The sequence below is a fragment of the Nicotiana tomentosiformis genome, chromosome 3 (genome assembly GCF_000390325.3).
Source record: "Nicotiana tomentosiformis chromosome 3, ASM39032v3, whole genome shotgun sequence".
In the NCBI taxonomy this organism is placed as follows: Eukaryota; Viridiplantae; Streptophyta; class Magnoliopsida; order Solanales; family Solanaceae; genus Nicotiana; species Nicotiana tomentosiformis.
In genome coordinates, this window is record NC_090814.1 from 59040825 (window position 1) to 59061768 (window position 20944).

The 20944-nt window shown below is 35.5% G+C and overlaps 1 protein-coding gene across 4 annotated transcripts; it reads left to right on the forward strand.

The window, feature by feature from the left end:
- The first annotated feature begins 1218 nt into the window (after positions 1 to 1218).
- Positions 1219 to 16108, forward strand: LOC104106029 (probable zinc metalloprotease EGY2, chloroplastic). 4 transcript variants are annotated; one of them, XM_009614486.4, is made up of 13 exons: positions 1219 to 1618; positions 10908 to 10986; positions 11123 to 11203; positions 11329 to 11415; positions 11603 to 11659; positions 11793 to 11903; positions 12147 to 12221; positions 12309 to 12414; positions 12544 to 12637; positions 13287 to 13440; positions 14877 to 15084; positions 15239 to 15399; positions 15520 to 16108. In XM_009614486.4, exons 1-13 carry the CDS (start codon positions 1461 to 1463, stop codon positions 15766 to 15768), a joined length of 1620 nt encoding a protein of 539 aa, XP_009612781.1. In that variant the 5' UTR covers positions 1219 to 1460; the 3' UTR covers positions 15769 to 16108. The 4 variants fall into 4 exon arrangements, with proteins under 4 accessions (XP_009612781.1, XP_009612782.1, XP_009612783.1 ...); XM_009614487.4 differs by having other exon boundaries at positions 1220 to 1618; positions 11603 to 11656; XM_009614488.4 differs by having other exon boundaries at positions 1220 to 1618; positions 11606 to 11659.
- The last annotated feature ends 4836 nt before the right edge of the window (positions 16109 to 20944 follow it).

Genomic DNA, 20944 nt, shown 5'->3' on the forward strand with positions numbered 1-20944 from the left:
GTTTTGTAAAGTCTTATGTAGGCTACATGGTTGTAATGTATGTGTAAGAATTGTACTTATTGGTTTGGTTTGGTTTTAACTCAAAAAAAGTTAAAGCGAAACCAAACTAACCCGACATTACATATATAAATTTTTTAGATATATTTAATACATAAATATACTTATTGTGATGTAATTTATAAATATTTCTTAAACTTTTTCATAATTTTATCTTTTAAGGTATTATTTCAAGGTTGGACTTAGAACTTTTGAATGTTTCAATAAGTTTTATAGCCATTATATTAGCAACTCAAATAATGCTAACAAAAGCCCAAACCAAAATCAAATCAATAATAATACTAACAAAAGACATTCAATTCAATACTAGGAATGACAATGTATTGAATATCTATTTTTTGTTTTGCAATGACTTAGATAAAAATGCATAACCTATTTTTATTTTTTCTTTAGCGTTTAGTCATGTAATTAATACTCCCTTATTAGTCTACTTATTTTAGCATGACTTAATACTTTTCGATTATGTTTATTTTTATTATAACTTTTTAATTAGCAATATTTATATTACGTGATTTTATTGTCTTTATTATTGAATATTTTAGGATATGCCATGACACATCTTATATTTTGTACATTATTTTCTTAAAAAATACCTTATATAGTTGTATCTTATTAGTATTAAAGAAATATTTGAAGTACAAGTTATATATTTTGTGCTACAAAGATTTTTCGGAAAAAACCAGAATAAATCAAAAAATCAAAATTGAAAAACTCGATTATTGGTTTGGTTTGGTATTTAGATTTAATAACCAGACGCAATTGATTTGATTTGATAATTACAAATTCGAACCAACACTTATGTACATCCTTACTTTTAAGGGAGAATGTATATAATTTGTGAAGAAAACTATAATTTGTGAAGAAAACTTTTAAGGGAGCATGGGTATGTGAGTCTTTTAAAGAAGAATATATATAATCAGTTAGCAAACTATTGTTAAAATAAATAAATAAATTTGAATTATAGTCCCTTTTCTTTTTTTCCTTTTTTCTGGAGCCTAGAGAGGTCTTAATCTTAAAAAATCTAAGCTATAACTTGTACCACGTGTCTTCTTTCCATTAGCTAATGGAGTGAGCGTTTCGATGAGAAGCAACGCATTTTGGATTTTAGGCGGGCAATTAGCACTTAACAGAAAGGAAACGAGAACCGAAATAGAAACAGATATTTCCCATTATGAACCCCCTAATCCCTGCCAATTGCTATAACCCGGAAAGGATAACACAAGATATATTTATTTCTATAAATAAAAACTCTCTGAGCTTCTCTTCTCCAAAACCTTAAATTTTCTAAATTGAAGTTGATAATTCACCTTCTCTTCTCAAAAACATTAGGTTGGCTGATTCAATGTCGATTGGGTTTAGATAAAGCACCCCTTTTTCTCCATTCTAGGAAAGGAAAAGAGAAAATGAACATGCCGGCGGTTTGTCGTGTTAGTATTGTTCCCGTGTCACCACAGTGTAGTTCGTGCTGTTACAATCGGCTCCAGCCTTTGCTTTCTTCTCCCTCAACTGGTCCTCAGAAACATAGTAGTAGTATTAACTTTCCTGCCAGACACTTCTTAAGGTAAACATGATGTATGTTGGTACAATCAAATGTTTGAAATAGTCTTTGTCTCTGCCTGCTCTACTATCATGTTTAATTACTTGGTTGATACTATGCTGAATAATGTGAATTACTTGCTTTTGAAAGTGCAAGAGGGGTGAATTGTGATTTTTCTTTTCTTTTTCTCAGTATTCGACTAATTTGAGTTCTAGTCGACTGGGCTTTTCAAGAATCGAATGAAAAAGATAATTTGCAGAAAGTAAATGACACAATATGTTTTTATACCGGTTCGGATTCAGAGTGAATCCTACGTCAAGTCCCCTTGGGTTGCAAGGGTGATCTCTTTCAAGTATGAAATGGCTTAGTACAGATGAGTTAATATTGTTATACACCAACATCTTTTGTCACTCGTTCTTCTCTCTATAATTGATACAATGCCTCACCAGTATTCTTTCTCTCTCTCTTCTCTTCTTTGTTACACAAGAAATCTAGAGCAGACTACTGTGTTTTGTTTGAAGTAAAACAAAGAGATTGAAGTTGGTTTGATCAAAGTATGTCCTCTTCAAGTCTGGAATATATATATACTTCGTGAGGCCTTATTGACTCTTGAATGACGTGAATCTTGAGAGATTGCAAACCCAAGGGAGTTATCCTTGAAAAGAATCATAGATTGATTCTTTCCAAGAATAAAGTCAAGTTTTCGTTGATCTTCCTTGATTTGTGGTCTTGACAAGCTTTTCATCCGCTACGCATATCTTTTCGTTGCTTGAGTGATTTGCGATAAATCCCTTGATTTCTGGCTTCAACGATCTCCAATGCAACCCTTTGAGATCTCGCTTCTTTTTGATTTGGGACCTTCCTGTAATAGCTTCCGTCAATCATTTATCGAATCATTGATTGATTCTTCTTCTGTATCTCCGCAGCTTCTTCCTTTTTCATCTCTAATCATTGATTCTTTCCCTTGCATTGCTCCCATTAATAGATTGTTTCCTTAATCTATTCTTGAATGGTATTGCTTCTTGATTCCTTTGTTTTATTCCTTGTGATTCTGCACCATATGTGATGTATTATTTTTCATCATTGAAACTCATAATTAACAATCTCCCCCTTTTTGATGATGACAAAAATAATATATATATATATAAACACAAGAGTGGGTTGCTCTAGTGGTGAGCACCCTCCACTTCCAACCAAGAGGTTGTGAGTTTGAGTCACCCCAATAGCAAGATGGGAGTTCTTGGAGGGAGGAAGCCGATGGTCTATCGGAAATAGCCTCTCTACCCCAAGGTAGGGGTAAGGTCTGCGTACACACTACCCTCCCCAGACCCCAGTAGTGGGATTATACTGGGTTGTTGTTGTTGTTGTATATAAACAACAGTTTACTTCCCTGTAGTTGATTCCCCCTCAACAGTTGCTGCATATACTTCAGTCGACTCCTCCTCAACAGGAGTTGCTATCTGTCCTGCAAAGTACAACTTCTTTCTCCCCCTTTTTGACATCAGCAAAGAGGGGATATGCATATATACAGTTGAAATTAAGTAGAAACAGACACATCATAGGCAAATATTTGCAAATTATAGGCATGCGTGGTTTAGCAAAAATAAAGAGAAATATCCAGCGATTGGTTATCCAGTCCAAAACAGCAAAATAGCAAAAAGAGATGGTTTGAAACTTCCACAACTAACGACGCAAGAAATGAGTAAGAGTGTTGCAAATCGCCTCCTTCAAACATTCAAAGCGAGCATTGGCTGAAACTGTCACCCCATCAATCCTGTCATGTACTTCCTTGAAGGCTTTGACTGCATTTTCTCCAAGTTTGAGAATTTTGACCCTTATCTTTGAAACATCTGACCCAGTCTCTTTGGAGATTGCATGGATGTTCCCAACAATGGATTGAGTTGCGGCAAGAAGGTCCTTGATGATGGTCAACTTGTTGTCAATAGCAGTCAGTTTCTCCATAAGATCAGGATCACCTACACTATGATGGGAAACAGAGGCTTTGGTCTTGGGATTAGGCTGAACGTTCTTGACTTCACCTTCCTGTTTTTTCACCCAGGAACCCATAGCACACACATACCCCATACTGGCGAAGGCTCTAGAGTTGTAGGACTTTGAAATAGAGACAAAGGGGTATTCTGAGATAGAGATGTTATGGGCTTCCAAAATGTGGGTGATAGCCATACCATAGGGTAAACTGGTGGAATCATCAGCACTCTCAATCATGAAGTTTATGACCCATGAGGATAGTTTAACCTTAAGTTTGGTCACAAGACAGTAGACAAGAAAGGTATCTCTTTGAGAGAATGTGGAGAATGATCTAGTACGAGGAAGAAGAGTAGTTGCAACAATGTGGGCCAGAACTCGGGTTTCAAAACTAACATCACTGGGACCTAACTAGTTAGGAAGGAAATCAGATGGACACTCAGCAATACAACGTTTTGCTTGATCAAAAGAAATTTCAAAATCATCAGGCCAAGTATTTTTGGAAAGCATAGGAAAACCGGAGCACTTGCACTGAAAAATGGAGTCAAACAAGGCACAATCAAGGACAATGTATTTTCCTAGAACTAGAGATTCTAATTTATCAGGCTTGCTAGAGCGAAGATTTGCATAAAACATTCTCACTAAAGGTTCATAGACTTTGGGAGGGGGTACAGAGAGGAATTTAGACCATCCTTGAAAAACAAACAAATCTTTTACCTTACAATTGAGGGCCTCCATATCATCAAGGTTGATTACTCTGCCGTGAGCAATGGGCTTGTTTTCATAGCAACAAAGAAATCCCTATTTGGGGTATCCCAGAAATTGAGGTCGGACTATAAAGAACTCGAGAGGTCTACTTTGGATTTCTTGGGTGTAAAAGATTCATGGGGGTCTTCCATAGGTCTTTTTCCAAGAGCTTTTTCTCATATTGGGCGAAAGTGATCTGATAGTTTGCCTGAGAAGAGGCAAACCCTTATGAATGGTCAGACCCTACGTCTACTTGTTCCGGAGGCTGAGAAGAGGGTTTTCCCTTGGAATGAGTACTTTTTCTAGTGGAGGCAGACAAATTCTTGGAGTGTTTCCTTCTGAGTGGTCAGACCCTACGTCTACTTGTTCCGGAGGCTAAGAAGAGGGTTTTCCCTTGGAACGAGTACTTTTTCTAGTGGAGGCAGACGGATTCTTGGAGTGTTTAGCCATTGAGAGATTTTAAGGAAGGGTTTCTGAGTGATAGGAGTAATGAAGACAGAGAAGAATGGTACATGGGGTTAAAAAGAAGGGATTTTGACGGTTGAGTGCAGGAAAGGAATGGGTATCAGGAAGGGTCATGATGATTGATTTTCATTTCTGGAAAGCTGCGACTGATGGGAAAAGAGAGGAAAATGTGAGGCGCTAAATTAATGCATATTTACAGATAATATAAAATTAAAAACATTAGACACACAAGAATTAAAAACTAACACATAGGCCCTAATTTTTATGATCAAGCGAAATAATACCAAGTAGTTCTCTTAGAGAGCAAAATCTATCTTCAAGTAAAGGCTTAGTAAAAATATCAGCTAATTGATCAGTGGTGCCAACAAATGATAATTTTATATTTTCCTTGAGCACATGATCTCTAATGAAATGATGTTTGATGTATATGTGCTTAGCCCTAGAATAATACACAGGATATTTTGAGACATATAGCATTAGAGTTACCACAAAATATTTGAATAGGTTTAAAAACTAGTTCATAGTCACCCAGTTGATTAGACATCCATAATAACTGTGCACAGCATTGCCCAATGGCAATATATTCTGCCTCTGTTGTGGATAATACAATTGAGCCTTGTTTCTTACTGTTCCATGAAATTTATGCCTTTCCCAGTAATTGACATGTTCTGCTAGTGCTTTTTCTGTCTTCCTTATCACTTGTAAGATCAACATCTGAAAAACCTTCCAGCTTAAAATTGTTAGAATGTGGATACCATAATCCATAAGAAATAGTTCCTATGAGGTAACAAATTATTCTCTTTACTGCAGTCAGATACGATTCCTTAGGAGCTGACTAAAACCTGGCACATTTACACACACTAAACATAATATCTAGTCGACTGACAGTCAAGTAAAGCAAAGAACTGATCATTTCGCGATATTTAGTTTCATCAACTGGATTTCCTTTTTCGTCCTTGTCGAGACTTGTTGACGGGCTCATTAGTGTACCAATTGCTTTAGCACTGATCATGCCAAACTTCTGAATTAATTCCTTTATATATTTTGTCTGGCACACGAATGTTCCTTCTTCAGATTGTTGAATTTGTAGTCCAAGGAAAAACGTAAGCTCTCCCATCATACTCATTTCAAACTCACTTTGCATAAGACTAGCGAATTCCTTGCACAAAAGAGGGGTTAGCACTTCTAAAGATAATATCATCAACATAAACTTGAATAATAAGATTACCTCCTGATGATCTTTTGATAAATAATGTAGTATCTACTTTACCTCTTGTAAAGCCATGATCAAGTAGAAATGAACTAAGCCTTTCGTACCAGGCTCGTGGAGCTTGTTTGAGTCCATACAGAGCTTTAGTTAACTTATACACATGGTAAGGGAATTTTGAGTCTTCAAAACCAGGAGGTTGTTTTACATATACCTCCTCATCAATAAAGCCATTTCAAAAGGCACTTTTGACATCCATCTGAAAAAGTCTAAATCGTTTGAAGGATGCATATGCAAGAAGAATCCGTATGGCCTCTAGTCGAGCTACTGGTGCAAAGGCTTCATTGTAGTCGACTCCTTCCTGCTGTGAGTAGCCTTAGGCTACTAATCTAGCTTTGTTTCTCACAACCTTTCCATCTTCATTAAGCTTATTTCTGAAAATCCATTTTGTTCCAACTACAGTAGCATTTGCAGGCTTAGGTAGCAGTTTCCAGACTTGATTTTTATCAAATTGATCGAGTTCTTCCTGCATTGCTTGTACCCAGCTGGAGTCTTTTAAGGCTTCCTCAACCTTCTTTGGTTCAATATGAGAGATAAGTGCTACATTTGTCGCCTTTTTCTTGAGAGTTCCCCTGATTTTCATTCCTTCACTTGGATCTCCTATGATAAACTTTTGAGGATATTCCGGTTCACTTCTCTACTCATTTGGACGTGTTGCAATCGTGTGAGTAGTTGACTCCTTCTGTGATTCTGGTTGACTGTTGACAGGCTCACTCGTTGATTCTGTGACACCGTCTATCGTATCAGTCGACTTTTGAGATTTGCTTGACCGTGGTGTTTCTTGACTGATATTTTCATCATCTGCAATAATTCCTATCTCGGCCGTAGTGTTATTTTCATCAAACATGACATGTACTGATTCTTCTACAGATAAAGTGCGTTTATTATAAAATCTAAAAGATCTACTGTTTATGGAATAACCACGAAAAATACCTTTATCACTTCTTGGATCAAATTTTCCAAGATTGTCCTTACCATTGTTGTGGATAAAACACTTGCTACCAAAAGGATGAAAATAACATATGTTAGGCCGTTTACCTTTCCATAATTCATATGGAGTTTTCTTCAAGATAGGTTTTATAAGACATCTGTTGAGAATGTGGCAGGCTGTGCTTACTGCTTCTGCCTAAAAATGGTTTGGCAGGGAATATTCCAATATCATTGTTCTGGCCATACCTTCTAAAGTTCTATTTTTCCGCTCAACTACTCAATTCTGTTAAGGTGATCTTGGAGCTGAGAAGTTGAGAGTATATCCTTGATCATTGCAGAAATCTTCAAATGCTCTGCTTTCGAATTCTCCTCCATGATCACTTTGAATGGTTGTAATAAGGTACCACTTTTCTCTTTCAACTTTCTTACAGAAAATCTCAAAGTATTTCAAAGTTTCATCTTTGTGAGATAAAAAAATCACCTGTGTAAAATGTGAGTAGTCATCAACAATAACAAAAGCATATCGTTTTACTCTTATGCTAGCAGTTCTGGTAGGTCCAAACAAATCCATGTGGAGCAGTTGTAAAGGCTTGGTGGTAGATACAATGTCTTTGCTTTTGAAGGAATTTCTTGTTTGTTTACCAATTTGACATGCATCACATACATGATTTCTAGAAAAATTGAGTTTAGGGAGACCAATAACTAAATCATGCTTGGAGAGTTTCTCAATAAGATGCATGCTTGCATGACCAAGTTTCTTATGCCACAACCATGGATCATCAGATATAGATGCTAACCAGATGTGACTATCTAGATTTTCAATGCCATCAAGAATGTAAACATTTCCATACCCTTTTCGTGGGAGTATTATTTTACCCGTCTCATTTTCAATAGCGCAACCTGTTTTCTTGAATTTAACTTCGTACCCTGAATCACATAGCTGACTTATACTCAGGAGATTGTAGTTGAGTCATTCTACAAGATACACTTCAGTAATATCACAATTGTTATTGAATGGAACTGTGCCAGTACTAACTATCTTTCCTTTTGAATCATCACCAAATTTGACACTTCCTCCATTTATCTTTGTAACTTCTTTGAACAGGTTTTTGTCACCTGTCATGTGACTGGAACACGCACTGTCTAAGTACCATTTTCCTTTGCGGCTCTTTCTGTGGTGTTCCTGCAAAAAAGAATTATCACTTTCTTTTAGGTACCCAAGTTTGCTTGGGTCCTTGTTGGTTAGTTCTACTAAGATCAGGAATGTTTTTGGGTTTCCAAATCCATCCTGAAACGTTAGATTTGCGAAATCGACAGAAAGAATATTTATGTCCACTTTGTTACAGTAGTGATACATAGGGACTGATCCAGTTTTTGATCTACCACTTGTGTTAGTACTTGTGGACTCAGTTCTAACCGGTCTTTTTCCAGTTGACTTGTAAGTCGCCTGGTTAGACTTGACAAAACTGTGACTGGTGGACTTGCGCATGCCATTAAGTTGCATTAGCAATTCTGAACTTCATCTTGAAGTACATCTATTTCAATTTCACATACTTCAAGCTTGAGTTCCCAGTCTTTCTTTTCCCTATTTAGTCTCCTTAGTTCATTCCTCATTTTTTGACTCTTTTAGAGTAAGGTCAAGAATATCCTGCAATTCATTAGATCTGTCACAGTTATAAGATCTTACCTCGCTTGTTTCACCTCGTACCATGAAACAATTTTCATTATGTTCTTTGCATTCATCCTCTGATGCATCTTCATCAGTCCAGCAGCCCGAATATTTGTTCATGTTGTTTTCCAGAATGGATGAAGCATATATTTGCTATTTCCTCGTGTTTCGAACTGTCTTCATCACTCCAGCTTCCGAAAGATTTGTTTTTATTGAATCCTCTGGAAACCTTTCTTTTAAGATCTGGGCATTCAGCTTGAACATGCCTATATCTTCCACACTCATAACATTTTCCATCATTCTTGTCTTGTTCATTGTATTGCATGGTTCGCCTAGGGGGCATCCTACCTCTTCTTGTGTTTCTGTATCTTCTCATTAAACCATCCATGTTTCTTGATACCATGGAAATCTCTTCTTCAAGAGCTTCTGGGTCGTCATCAATATCATTTTCTGGTCTTTCAGTTGTAGCTTTGAAGGCAATTGTTTTCTTCTTTTCTTCCTGGTTTGTTTTCTTGAGGTGAGTTTTCTCGAATGCTATAAGATCTCCTCGAAGCTCATCATATGAAAGTTTGTTTAAATCTTGTGATTCGAGTGCAACTACTTTTGTCTACCAAGTGGTAGGTACACTCCTTAGAATTTTCCGAAACTTGATTACCACTTGAGTATGGTTTACCAAAAACTTTTAGACCGCTAATGATTTTGTTGAACCTTGCAAACATTTCCTCAATGGATTCTCCTTCTTTCATCTGGAAGAGTTCATAGTCATGAACCAACATGTTAATGTGAGTTTCTTTCACTTTGCTGGTTCCTTCATACGTAATTTCCAGTTTATCCCACATTTCTTTAGCTGTATGCTTGTATCGCAACTTGAGATTTTATCATATTCCTCTCCACTTATAACATTATAGAGTAAATTTCGTGCCTTAGCATTAACCTGAACAAATGCCATTTGCTCGTCTGTGTACTCATCTATATCTTCTGGATCAACAGGTGGTTGAGCTGATGCTGGTAGTGGATAGTTCCCCTTATTGATAACGCGCCATACTTTGACATCATAGGATTTTGTATATGTTTCCATACGCACTTTCCAGTGAGAAAAGTGTTGTCCATTGAAATATAATGGCCTAACTTGCGATGTTCCTTCTTGAAAGAGTGCTCCAACAATTACTTGATTTGCCATGATCTTTTCTCACAAGCTGTTAAGCAAAAAGTGTGAGACTAGCTTTGATACCAATTGAAAGTGCAGGGGGGGGGTGAATTGTGAATTTTCTTTTCTTTTTCGCAGTAGTCGACTAATTTGAGTTGTAGTCGACTGGGCTTTTCAGGAATCGAATCAAAAAGATAAATTACTAAAAGTAAATGACACGGTATATTTTTATATCGGATTCAGAGTGAATCCTACGTCCAGTTGTAAGGGTGATCTCTTTCAAGTATGAAGTGGCTTAGTACAGATGAGTTGATGTTGTTATACACCAACAACTTTTGTCACTCGTTCTCTATAATTGATACAATGCCTCACCAGTGTTCTTTTCTCTCTCTCTTCTCTTCTTTGTTACACAAGAAATCTAGAGCAGACTACAGTGTTTTGTTTGAAGTAGAACAAAGAGATTGAAGTTGGTTTGATCAAAGTATGTCCTCTTCAAGTCTGGAACATATGTATATATATATACACTTCGTGAGGCCTTCTTGACTCTTGAATGACGTGAATCTTGAGAGTTTGCAAACCCAAAGGAGTTGATCCTTGAAAGGAATCATAGATTGATTCTTTCCGAGAATAAAGTCAAGTTTTCGTTGATCTTCCTTGATTTGTGGTCTTGACAAGCTTTTCATCCGCTAGGCATATCTTTTCGTTACTTGAGTGATTTGCGATAGATCCCTTGATTTCTGGCTTCAACGATCTCCAGTGCAACCCTTTGCGATCTCGTTTCCCTTTGATTTGGGACCTTCCTGTAATAGCTTCCGTCAATCATTTATCGAATCATTGATTGATTCTTCTTCCGTATCTCCGTTGTTTCTTCCTTTTTCATCTCTAATCATTGATTCTTTCCCTTGCATTGCTCCCATTAATAGATTGTTTCCTTAATCTATTCTTGAATGGTAGTGCTTCTTGATTCCTTTGTTTTATTCCTTGTGATCCTGCACCGCATGTGATATTTATTTTTCATCATTGAAACTCATAATTAATAGCTTTAACTTATGTTAAGTCTGCAACATATTTGACGTTTTCTTTTCTTTTCTGCTAACATTAGATTTGTCGCTCGCAATAAAGGAAGCGTTATTTGCAGATCAAGTGAGACAGAAACTGAGCCTGATAAAAATGATGACAAGGTTTCTATTCCTTCTTTTAATTAATTCTTTCAATTTGAAATTTAAAGCTTATAATTTTGCGTTTGCTGCGAATTATATGATAACTTGGTCCCTAGTTCTTGGCTTACTGTTATTTATTTTGTATTTATATTTAAAGGATGAAAAGCTGGCCGAGGAAGCGGATGGGGCAAATCTGAATGAAGATAAGAGTCTTGAGCTGAACTCTCGGCCTGATCAGGTTTGATTCAATTCTCAATTATTTCATGCCATTTACTTAAAGACAATGTGCAAGAAAAATAATGGAAAACTATTAGTGAATGGAAAATAATTTGTAGTTTTTGGGTATGGAATCCTTGGGATCAGGATAAGGACCAACCATTGGGGATGTTGGAGAATACAAGTCTAGAAAATAATAACGGAGCTCAAGTGAATGAGCAGCCTGGAATTGAGGTATGCTATGCTATTTTAATCTGGAGGTTAGGTTCTTCATTCTTTTTATGTTCCAATGTTTTGGCAGTGAGAGGCTTGAAGTGTAATGAAATCACATTCTTGGAGCTATTGAGAATTTTCTCTGTCACTGGGTATGAGCATTTGAATTTCAATTTATTTGCCTTACATTTTAGACCTTGTGTTGAAGCAGGATGGCACTGAGGTTAAAGTTTCAAGTGGATCACCTCTTCCAGGTGTGAAGGTGGTAAATTTTGGAACATTAGGTTGAATATTTTTTGGATTAATTGTTTACAGTTTGCTCCTCTATCATTTTTCTCATGTTGCCTTCGGCTGTAAAGTTAATCTTTTTCTTACTGTTGATACTATTCCATGAGCAGCCTCTGCAACTCGATGAATCAATCAGGATTCCCAAGGAAACAATTGAGATTCTTAGAAATCAAGTATTTGGTTTTGACACCTTTTTTGTTACAAGCCAGGAGCCATATGAGGTGAGCAATTTGCTGGTAATCTTGTTTCTTGCTCATACAAGAAAATCCAAGTCAAACATGAGCCAATAATTTAAACATTTAATTGTACCATAAAAATAAAAAGATTAAACTAGTACAGGTACCCTCTAAAGCGAGTGATCATGGGCTTGTGTTTCTGTTCTTGCCTTCTTGGTGCAAATGAATCTTGATGCGCTACCCTTTGTGGTTCTAGTATTTTGAAGCTTTTCTAACATGCTTGTATAGGGTGGAGTATTATTTAAAGGGAATTTACGTGGACAGGCTGCTACAGCTTATGAAAAAGTATCAAAGAGAATGCAGGTTGCTCAAGTTTCCTCGTTTTTCTCCAATTTAATTTGGATATTGCTGTGGGGTTCTTACTATTTCAAAATGGCACTTCATTAACAGGACAGACTTGGAGATGCATATAAACTTTTTCTTTTAAACAATCCGGAGGATGATAAGCCTGTGGCAGTTGTGGTCCCGAGAATGACCCTGCAACCTGAAACTATAGGTAGTTTATTCAGCATTCTTCATAGGTTTCAATTACTGGTGATAATAACAAGGGGAATACCTGTGTCAAACATATAGATTTGGAGCTTTTCATTGTTGAATAGTAACCCAGCTTGTTTGAAAACTGCAGCTGTTCCAGAATGGTTTGCAGCGGGGGCCTTTGGACTTGTTACAATATTCACTTTACTTCTTCGCAATGTGCCGGCATTACAATCGAACTTGTTGTACGTAGCATATTAACTCCATAACTCTACTTTTACCTCTCTTTTTTTAATGTGTACCTGTTCATCACTGGCTTTGCATTTGCTTCGAGCTCAACTGTAGCTTGGTATTTAATGTCCAATTTAATTTTGTCATTTTCCAAGATTAATATAGCTTAATTATGGAATACTGTTGTGATGTTTCATATTAATCTGCTAGTATGTACAAGATTAATGCTTTTGTATAAGGAGTTTGAAAATACAAAATTATTATATAAATCGTGGCTGTCTTCTTTTGTTCTCTCTTTTCTTTCTAGTTAGAAGTGCTCATCCATTAATTACAGATTAACAACTTCGATTTGAATTTGCTCAAATTGCAGCAAGTGTTTGGAGTTCGAAAATACAAAATTATTATATAAATCGTGGCTGTCTTCTTTTGTTCTCTCTTTTCTTTTTAGTTAGAAGTGCTCATCCATTATTTGCAGTATTCTTAACAACTTTTATTTGAATTTGCTCAAATTGCAGTAAGTGAAAACAGAAGATATCTCAGTTATAACAAACTATCAGGAAATTTGTTTATGTGAGATAATTTCATGCTGTCTGATTGCATGTATTCTTTTTAACTTGTTTCACCTATATGCTTAAGCGCTAAGATAGAATTTTATCTTCCCAGATCAGTTGTCGACAATCTTGACTTGTTGAAGGATGGACTACCTGGAGCTCTCATAACTGCCTTTGTTCTGGGGGTTCATGAAGTTAGCCATCTTTTAGTTGCCAAAGAGGTTGGCGTTAAGCTCGGGGTTCCATATTTTGTTCCTAGCTGGCAGGTAAGGTGCATAGGTTTCATGCAGTCTATGGATTAAACAACCTTTAGCGATGTCGACTTGGTTATAATGAGACCTCATATTGACAATATCTTTTGGGGGTTGCGAAATCCTTTCATAGCTGCCAGATTATGAGACATATAGTTGCAGCTTTTCTCAGATCAGCTGATAAGATATCCTTGGTGGGTCAGGAATGCATCTATTTTTCTAGTGCACCTTATCTTTTGGGAAGATTTGGTGTTGTATCGTAGAGTTTGCTGTTTCCTTGTAAAATCGAGTCAAACTGATGATGTTGATGGTCTTTTTAACGCACCAAACTTTTCAATGTCATAAAGTTACTTTTGATGATTATTCGTATCATTTAGTCTTTTCGTCACCAGTTGCAACTATTAGTAAGGTCCTGTCCTGTCTTGGAGTGGAGTTGGTATTATTAATCTGACTTCATTTGATATCTCTCTTTATGTTACTTGAGAATGCTCAGTGTCACCCAGAGACAGAGCTCTCTTTCTTTTCTAATACGATGGTATTAAATTACTGATGTCTTGCAGCACCTGTAAGCCATTATTAACTTTTTTTGATGGTTATCCAAGTCGTTAGTCTTAGCATCACTAGACCACAACCTTCAGCAAGGTTGACACTGTTTACTTGAGTAATTTCTACTCGGTAGTCTTGTAAATTACAATCGTTTTCATATGTTAGATTTATTTGTCAGAGATGAGAATGCACAGTCGCATCAAGGGATTACTTCAATGAAGATTCTATAATTCTTCAAGAATCTTTTAAAAATGAATCAAGATCTTCTACAAGACTACAACCCTTAATAAGAGAAGGTTTAACTTCATCATCTTTATTGGAAAAGTTCGACACTGTTATCAGTTTTCTATATTCTCTTCTATCTTCTACTGCTTCAGGAAGAGAATGCATAAGTTCACCAACTCTCTTGAAAAAGTGAAGACATATTTGTCAAGTTCTCACTATCTTGTTGATTTTAATTAGACTCTTACTGATCTGTGGTAATTCTTAATGATTGTGGAAAAACGACACCAGTTTAGTAGCAATTTTCTAAATATAATATGAACTAAGTGTCATAGCCTATGCATCTACCACATTTCAGTCGCCCGCTATACATTCTTTTTTAGAATTAGTTCATACTGTAATTGACTCTTGTACTACAGAAGTTAAAAAGCTTTTGGATAGACTTCCCTATGAAAGAAGGTTACGTGCAATGTTTATTTGGTTATAGTATGATGTGTAATAGTGCTCCAGGGGCTGCTTTCATCATTTTTCATCTTATCTCGTTGCAAGAAAACTTTCAGCTGCTGTCCTTCCTAAATCCGTCCTTAATTAGCTCCTCAATCTTCCTTCTTCGAGACATGTTCGATGCTGAAATATGATTGGCAGTCATGTGACTCATATCTAATGAGCTGTTTTGGTGGCAGATAGGCTCCTTTGGTGCTATAACAAGGATTGTAAATATTGTACCAAAGCGTGAAGATCTCTTGAAAGTTGCAGCAGCTGGACCAATAGCTGGGTTCTCGGTGGGCCTTATTCTTTTGCTTTCAGGATTCATCTTACCACCTACTGATGGCATTGGCATCATCGTCGATCCCTCTGTGTTCCACGAATCATTTCTAGCTGGCGGTATAGGTAAGTACTTAGCTTATATAGTTTATTATGATGTGTGCTTTTTCTCCTGCTCGTTCAACAGACTATTCCTCTATTCCTCATAAGCAGTTCCTGTTATCTTTCCTTTATTTGTGTATTCTGCAAAGACTAAGCCACTTTGGTTCTTCACTTGTAGCCAAGCTTCTTCTAGGAGATGCTCTTAAGGAAGGAACTCCTATATCAGTAAATCCGCTTGTCATATGGGCCTGGGCTGGACTTCTCATTAATGCTATCAATAGTATTCCTGCAGGAGAGCTTGATGGTGGCCGGATAGCTTTTGCCACGTGGGGCAGAAAGGTAATGCTAGCATCATCTGGTTTGTCTAACAAGTGGTAAAGAAAAACTAAATAATGAATGTCTAAGAAATAATACATAAATATGTCTTTTGTAATTGAGTGTTAATTTTCATGTGGCCAGGCTTCAGCGCGCCTAAGTTCTTTATCTATTGGGCTACTAGGAATATCTGCATTGTTTAGCGATGTAGCATTCTATTGGGTAGTGCTAATATTCTTCCTCCAAAGAGGGCCTATCGCTCCACTATCAGAAGAAATCACTGATCCTGACAATAAATATATAGCTCTTGGAGTTGTGGTTCTGCTCTTGGGCCTGTTGGTTTGCCTGCCATATCCCTTTCCCTTCTCTAGTGAAGCTGCCACTGGTTTCTAGACCAAAAGTAGATTCAACATGTTTTTGGCTCTTGGTTTTCATTAATTACTTGATTAAATAAATTATGCACGAAAGATGTTACTCTCTTTTAGTTGCCTCAGCAGTTAAGATGGTAGAATTCCGTTGATGCAAAATGATAACCAAGACTAGTTTTGCCTCCAAAATCTGGGTAAGCTGTATAATCTGGAGATGTAGGATTTCGCAAGTAGCCAATGATCTTGTGTTATGACTTCAGAGGAAAAGAACTGATACATTTGTGTAAATTTATGCACTGTAAAAAGATATGAGAGGTTTCCTTTTTCCAAAACCAATGCTGGTATGTTACATCTATTCCATCTTATTAGTTTTCCTCTTTACATTATGTGCTATATATGACAAGAGTGGGTTGCTCTAGTGGTAAGTACCCTCCACTTCCAACCAAGAGGTTATGAGTTCGAGTCACCCCAAGAGCAAGATGGGGAGTTCTTGGAGGGATGGAGCTTGAGGGTCTATCGGAAACAACCTCTCTACCCCAGGGTAGGGGTAAAATCTGCGTACACACTACCCTCCCCAGACCCCACTAGTGAGATTATACTGAGTTATTGTTGTTGTGATTATGTGCTATATATGTTGGTTGATTTCGGATTTCCCCAATGCTATAACTGTTGGTATGGAAAGCTTTAACTAAGCCTTGGCAATAGTTAAAGTATAGGAGTATGATTGAAGCAAAGGTAGGCTGACAGTTGAGCGCAGTTAATGGTAGAGATTTGGTCTATTTTTGAAATGGAGAAGACATGGACCATTCTATTGAAGTAAATGCCTCATATAACTTGTGCCCCTTTGATTGAAACAAGAGACTGCTGTCCTACAGCAAAACACATGGATATATTGTCAAGGGATTTATGTGATGTTACTAATTAATATCTTCATCCATATTAACCTATAATTACTTGATCTATTTGCACTACTTAATAATTTCTACATACTTAGTACATAAAACTTAAAATAGTTTACCCAATTATTCTATCTTTTTTGGACAAGAGTGGGTTGCTCTAGTGGTGAGCACCCTCCACTTCCAATCAAGAGGTTGTGAGTTCGAGTCACCCCAAGAGCAAAGTGGGGAGTTCTTGGAGGGAGGGAGGCGAGGGTCGAGGGTCTATCGGAAACAACCTCTCTACCCCAGGGTAGGGGTAAGGTCTGCGTACACACTACCCTCCCCAGACCCCACCAGTGGGATTATACTGAGTTGTTGTTTCCTTTTTAGTCCGTTGTAAAAGAATGACACATTTTTTATATTTAAAAATAATTTAATTTTAAACTCTTTTTAACCTTAATGACAGAAATTTATGGCTACACAACTATCTTGACATGCTCAAGACCACAAGTATTAAAATTCTTTCCATTAAATTTCATGCTTAAATCAATAAATTCACGGAAGAGTATTTATAATCGCACTAGTATACTCATGATCTTTCTGTGAAAGCTACTATCTCGAGATACTTGTCAGTTACGTTTGATTCAAATTGTGATGTGTATTTGACTTGCATTTTGCTTCACACCAAATATTCTAGTTAATCTTTCCCTCATTTAATCAGCCTCACACTTCAATATTTGGTTATCATCGTTCATGTTAAATTTCCAAGATAATGGTAATATTGTCCAATTCTTAATTATGTTACGAAAAATACTTTCTGTGTCACATATTATGTGTCGTGTTTCTCTTTTGCACGCCCTTAAAAAGCATCGATGATGAAAGGGACTATATTATTCTACCCTTATTTATGTCTTAAGATATAATCTCTCTTCATTGAATATTTATTCTACTTATGTGTTATCTCCATCTTCAAGAACAATTATTACTAAGGGTAAAAAAGAAAAAAAAAATAATCAATTTTGTCTTGAACTTCTAAAATGATAAATAATTTGAGACAACTATTTTTAATAACCACGACTGTTAATATGAGAAGTTGAAGGTCGCCAAAATAGAGATGCATGTACCGTTCTGTCATTTGTTAAATAAGGAGTACTACCTTCTGCAGCAGTCTGTATAATTTAATTATTGCTTGCAAGGCAATGCAACGGGTAATAAAGCTGAAATAAGCTAATAAGTTGGTCACTTCAATTAATAAGCATTTTTTTTAGTTTATTTACACGTTTGATATTCACTTAAAGTGCTCATAAATCAAAATCAGTCAAATTCTTACTTTTGATTTTATCAAACATTTTACTATTTTATTCATAATTTTTTAATCCTCGAAGTGCTGTTCCAAAATCAGAACTCCTAAATCCCTCTCCACTGCATTACAATAATTCGCACTTTTCCATGTATATACGCTTCTAAATTTCTATTTTTATATATAATAAAAAAAGGATATTTGATCGGTCAGAGTAAGTATTTATCATCACTTTTTATCAAATACATTAATAATTTATTATAAATTTTTAACATTTTCTATCTAAACACAACTACTTATTTATAGAATCAATTTCTAACGCTTAGGTGCCTTCATTATAGATTATAGATAGAAGGAAGCAAAAGTTGGTACACAATAAATATTTTGTTTTCTTGTGTTCTCTGGACTACAACTATTATTATAATTTGTCTATTTAAAAAGTAAAGATGATAGGATCCTAGATGCGGTGTTAAATGCCAGTACCAATGTTTTTACTTAAATACCGTTTCAGAATTCATTTGTTTTTTCTTTTTTAGTTTCAAGTTTCAGAATTCTTTCTTTAACAAAGGGATACAGTTCATATATAATTATAATTATGTATTCTGCACGGAAACCAAAAACAGGCAATACAATTAATATCGAGCCATTAAACTTGAAAGAATCCACTCCACTTGATCTTTATTATAATTATAATTATGCCAACAATATATCATATGTTTCATAAAGAATAAATTTAGAATATGCTTGCTCCAGCTAATTATTCTAATTGAAGCATGAGACTGGTGGAAAATAATTAAAAATTTAGAACTAGAGAACGACAGGGTGAGTAATCTGGTAAACTAAAAATACTGTAATTTTCTTTTACCCTTAGTTGATTGTTGATTACCTTAGTTGATCGTTAAAAAAAACACTGTAAAAATGTGGCTTTGAACGGTCTTTCTTGTTTCCTTATATTTTCGTGAAATTTTCCTCAGTTGTTTCCTTTTTGCCTGACTTCTTAAAATAGGGGCAAAATCTAAACATTAGCCTAAAAAAACATTTGCATAAATCAGTCACTTGGTTTAACGGCTGATCGTGGAACTTATTAAAAGGACTTCTTTTAGAGTATAGAGTGTTCAACCAAATATATAATAGAAATATTTAAAAATTATCATTTACACATTGACAATGACGTATATTTTACATTATTAATGAAGTTTAATTACCAAAAAAATGAAGTTTAATCGATTGTAACACATTACATATTGATAATGACATATATTTTATATTATTAATGAAGTTTAATTACCAAAAAATGAAGTTTAATCGATTGTAACACATTACATATTGACAATGACGTATATTTTGTATTATTAATGAAGTTTAATTACCAAAAAAATTGAAGTTTTATCGATTGTAACACATTATTCACAATATTTTTTGAAGTTTACCAATTTTGTTGCAGTTACTTTTTCAATAACCTGAATTCTGCACAGTATCGAGGCACGTTGAACTTTGAACTTTTCATATGGCAATGAAAACTGTAATATGGTCATTAATTTGGCTTCTTTTTGAGTGGGGGTCAAATTTTCATGACATTTGCCATGATATAATATCCATTATAACAAAATTTATGGATCATGACATTTGCCATGAAATAATATCTACTATTAGGCCAAGGATTTCTTGCTATAAATAGAGGAACTCCTCATTTGTAAACACACCAATTCAAGAGCTTTTCACTCTTGTCTTTCTTTCTCCTCATTTATTTCATTATAGATTATTTTATAAGAGAGTGGGTATTGGAAAACACTTGTGTGAACCCTTTCTTTGGAGTAATCTTGTGAGGTTATTCTCTTGGGGTATTTGGGACTAATTAGAGTATTTACTCTAATTTTGTACTCTCTTTTGTACTCTTGATTGACATAGTAAAATTGCTCCTCTCCGCTTGTGGACGTAGGTCACCTTGACCGAACCACGCTAAATTTATGTCTTCTTTATCTTCTATAATTGTCGTTATTATCAACTTGCATTGTATTTATTATTATCATTATAACATTGTTTGGCTAAATTTCGCACTACCAGATTTACCAATCCTAACAAATTGGTATCAGAGCCAGATCTAACCGGGTTAATTTAAATAGCCAAAATGACTCTAACAAAGTCTTATGTTGAGAAATTTGACCGAAGTGCAAACTTCGGAATGTGGCAATTAAAGATGGAAGCTATCCTAATTCAGGATGGCTTAGATTTGGCACTGCAAGGAAAGGAGAAAATGCCGGATAAAATGGCGAACGAGGAGTTTACCGTCATAGACAAAAAGGCAAAAGTATGTATTAATTTAAATATTTCAAATGAGGTTTTGCGTGAAGTTGCAGCAGAAAGCTCAGCCAAAGGCATATGAAAAAAGCTTAAAACCCTATATATGAAAAGAACAATAGAAAATAGGCTTTACCTAAAGCAAAAACTCTACATTTTTCGTATGGCTGAAGGTACCTCTATACTTACACATCTTGATACTTTTGATTTTCTTCTTATGGATTTAAGTAACATAGATGCTGAAATCAAAGATGAGGATCAAGATGTGTTATTGCTTGTTTCCTTACCCTGGTCGTTTAAAAATATAAGAGATACTATGCTTTATGGAAAGAATAATATCTCTTATAAAGATATCAAATCTATTTTGAAATCAAAAGAATAAATAGATAGAGATATTACTGGGGAAACTAACTAGTGGGAACCAAGGGGAATGCTTATTCATAAGAGGTAGATCCAATAAGAAAGATTCAAGTAGTGAGAAACCTAAATCAAGGTCAAAATCCAGATACATAAATGTCATATGCAAATATTGTCATAAGAAAGGTCACATTATTTCTGAATGTTTTAAATTAAAAAATAAAGAAAAGCATACAGAAAAGAAAAATGAGCACAAAAATACTGACATTGCCGAAACAAGTGTAGCTGCTGATGAGACTAAGGGAACTATTTTTTAGTAACTAATAATAGTTTCAAATGTAACAATGAGTAAATTTTAGATTCGGATT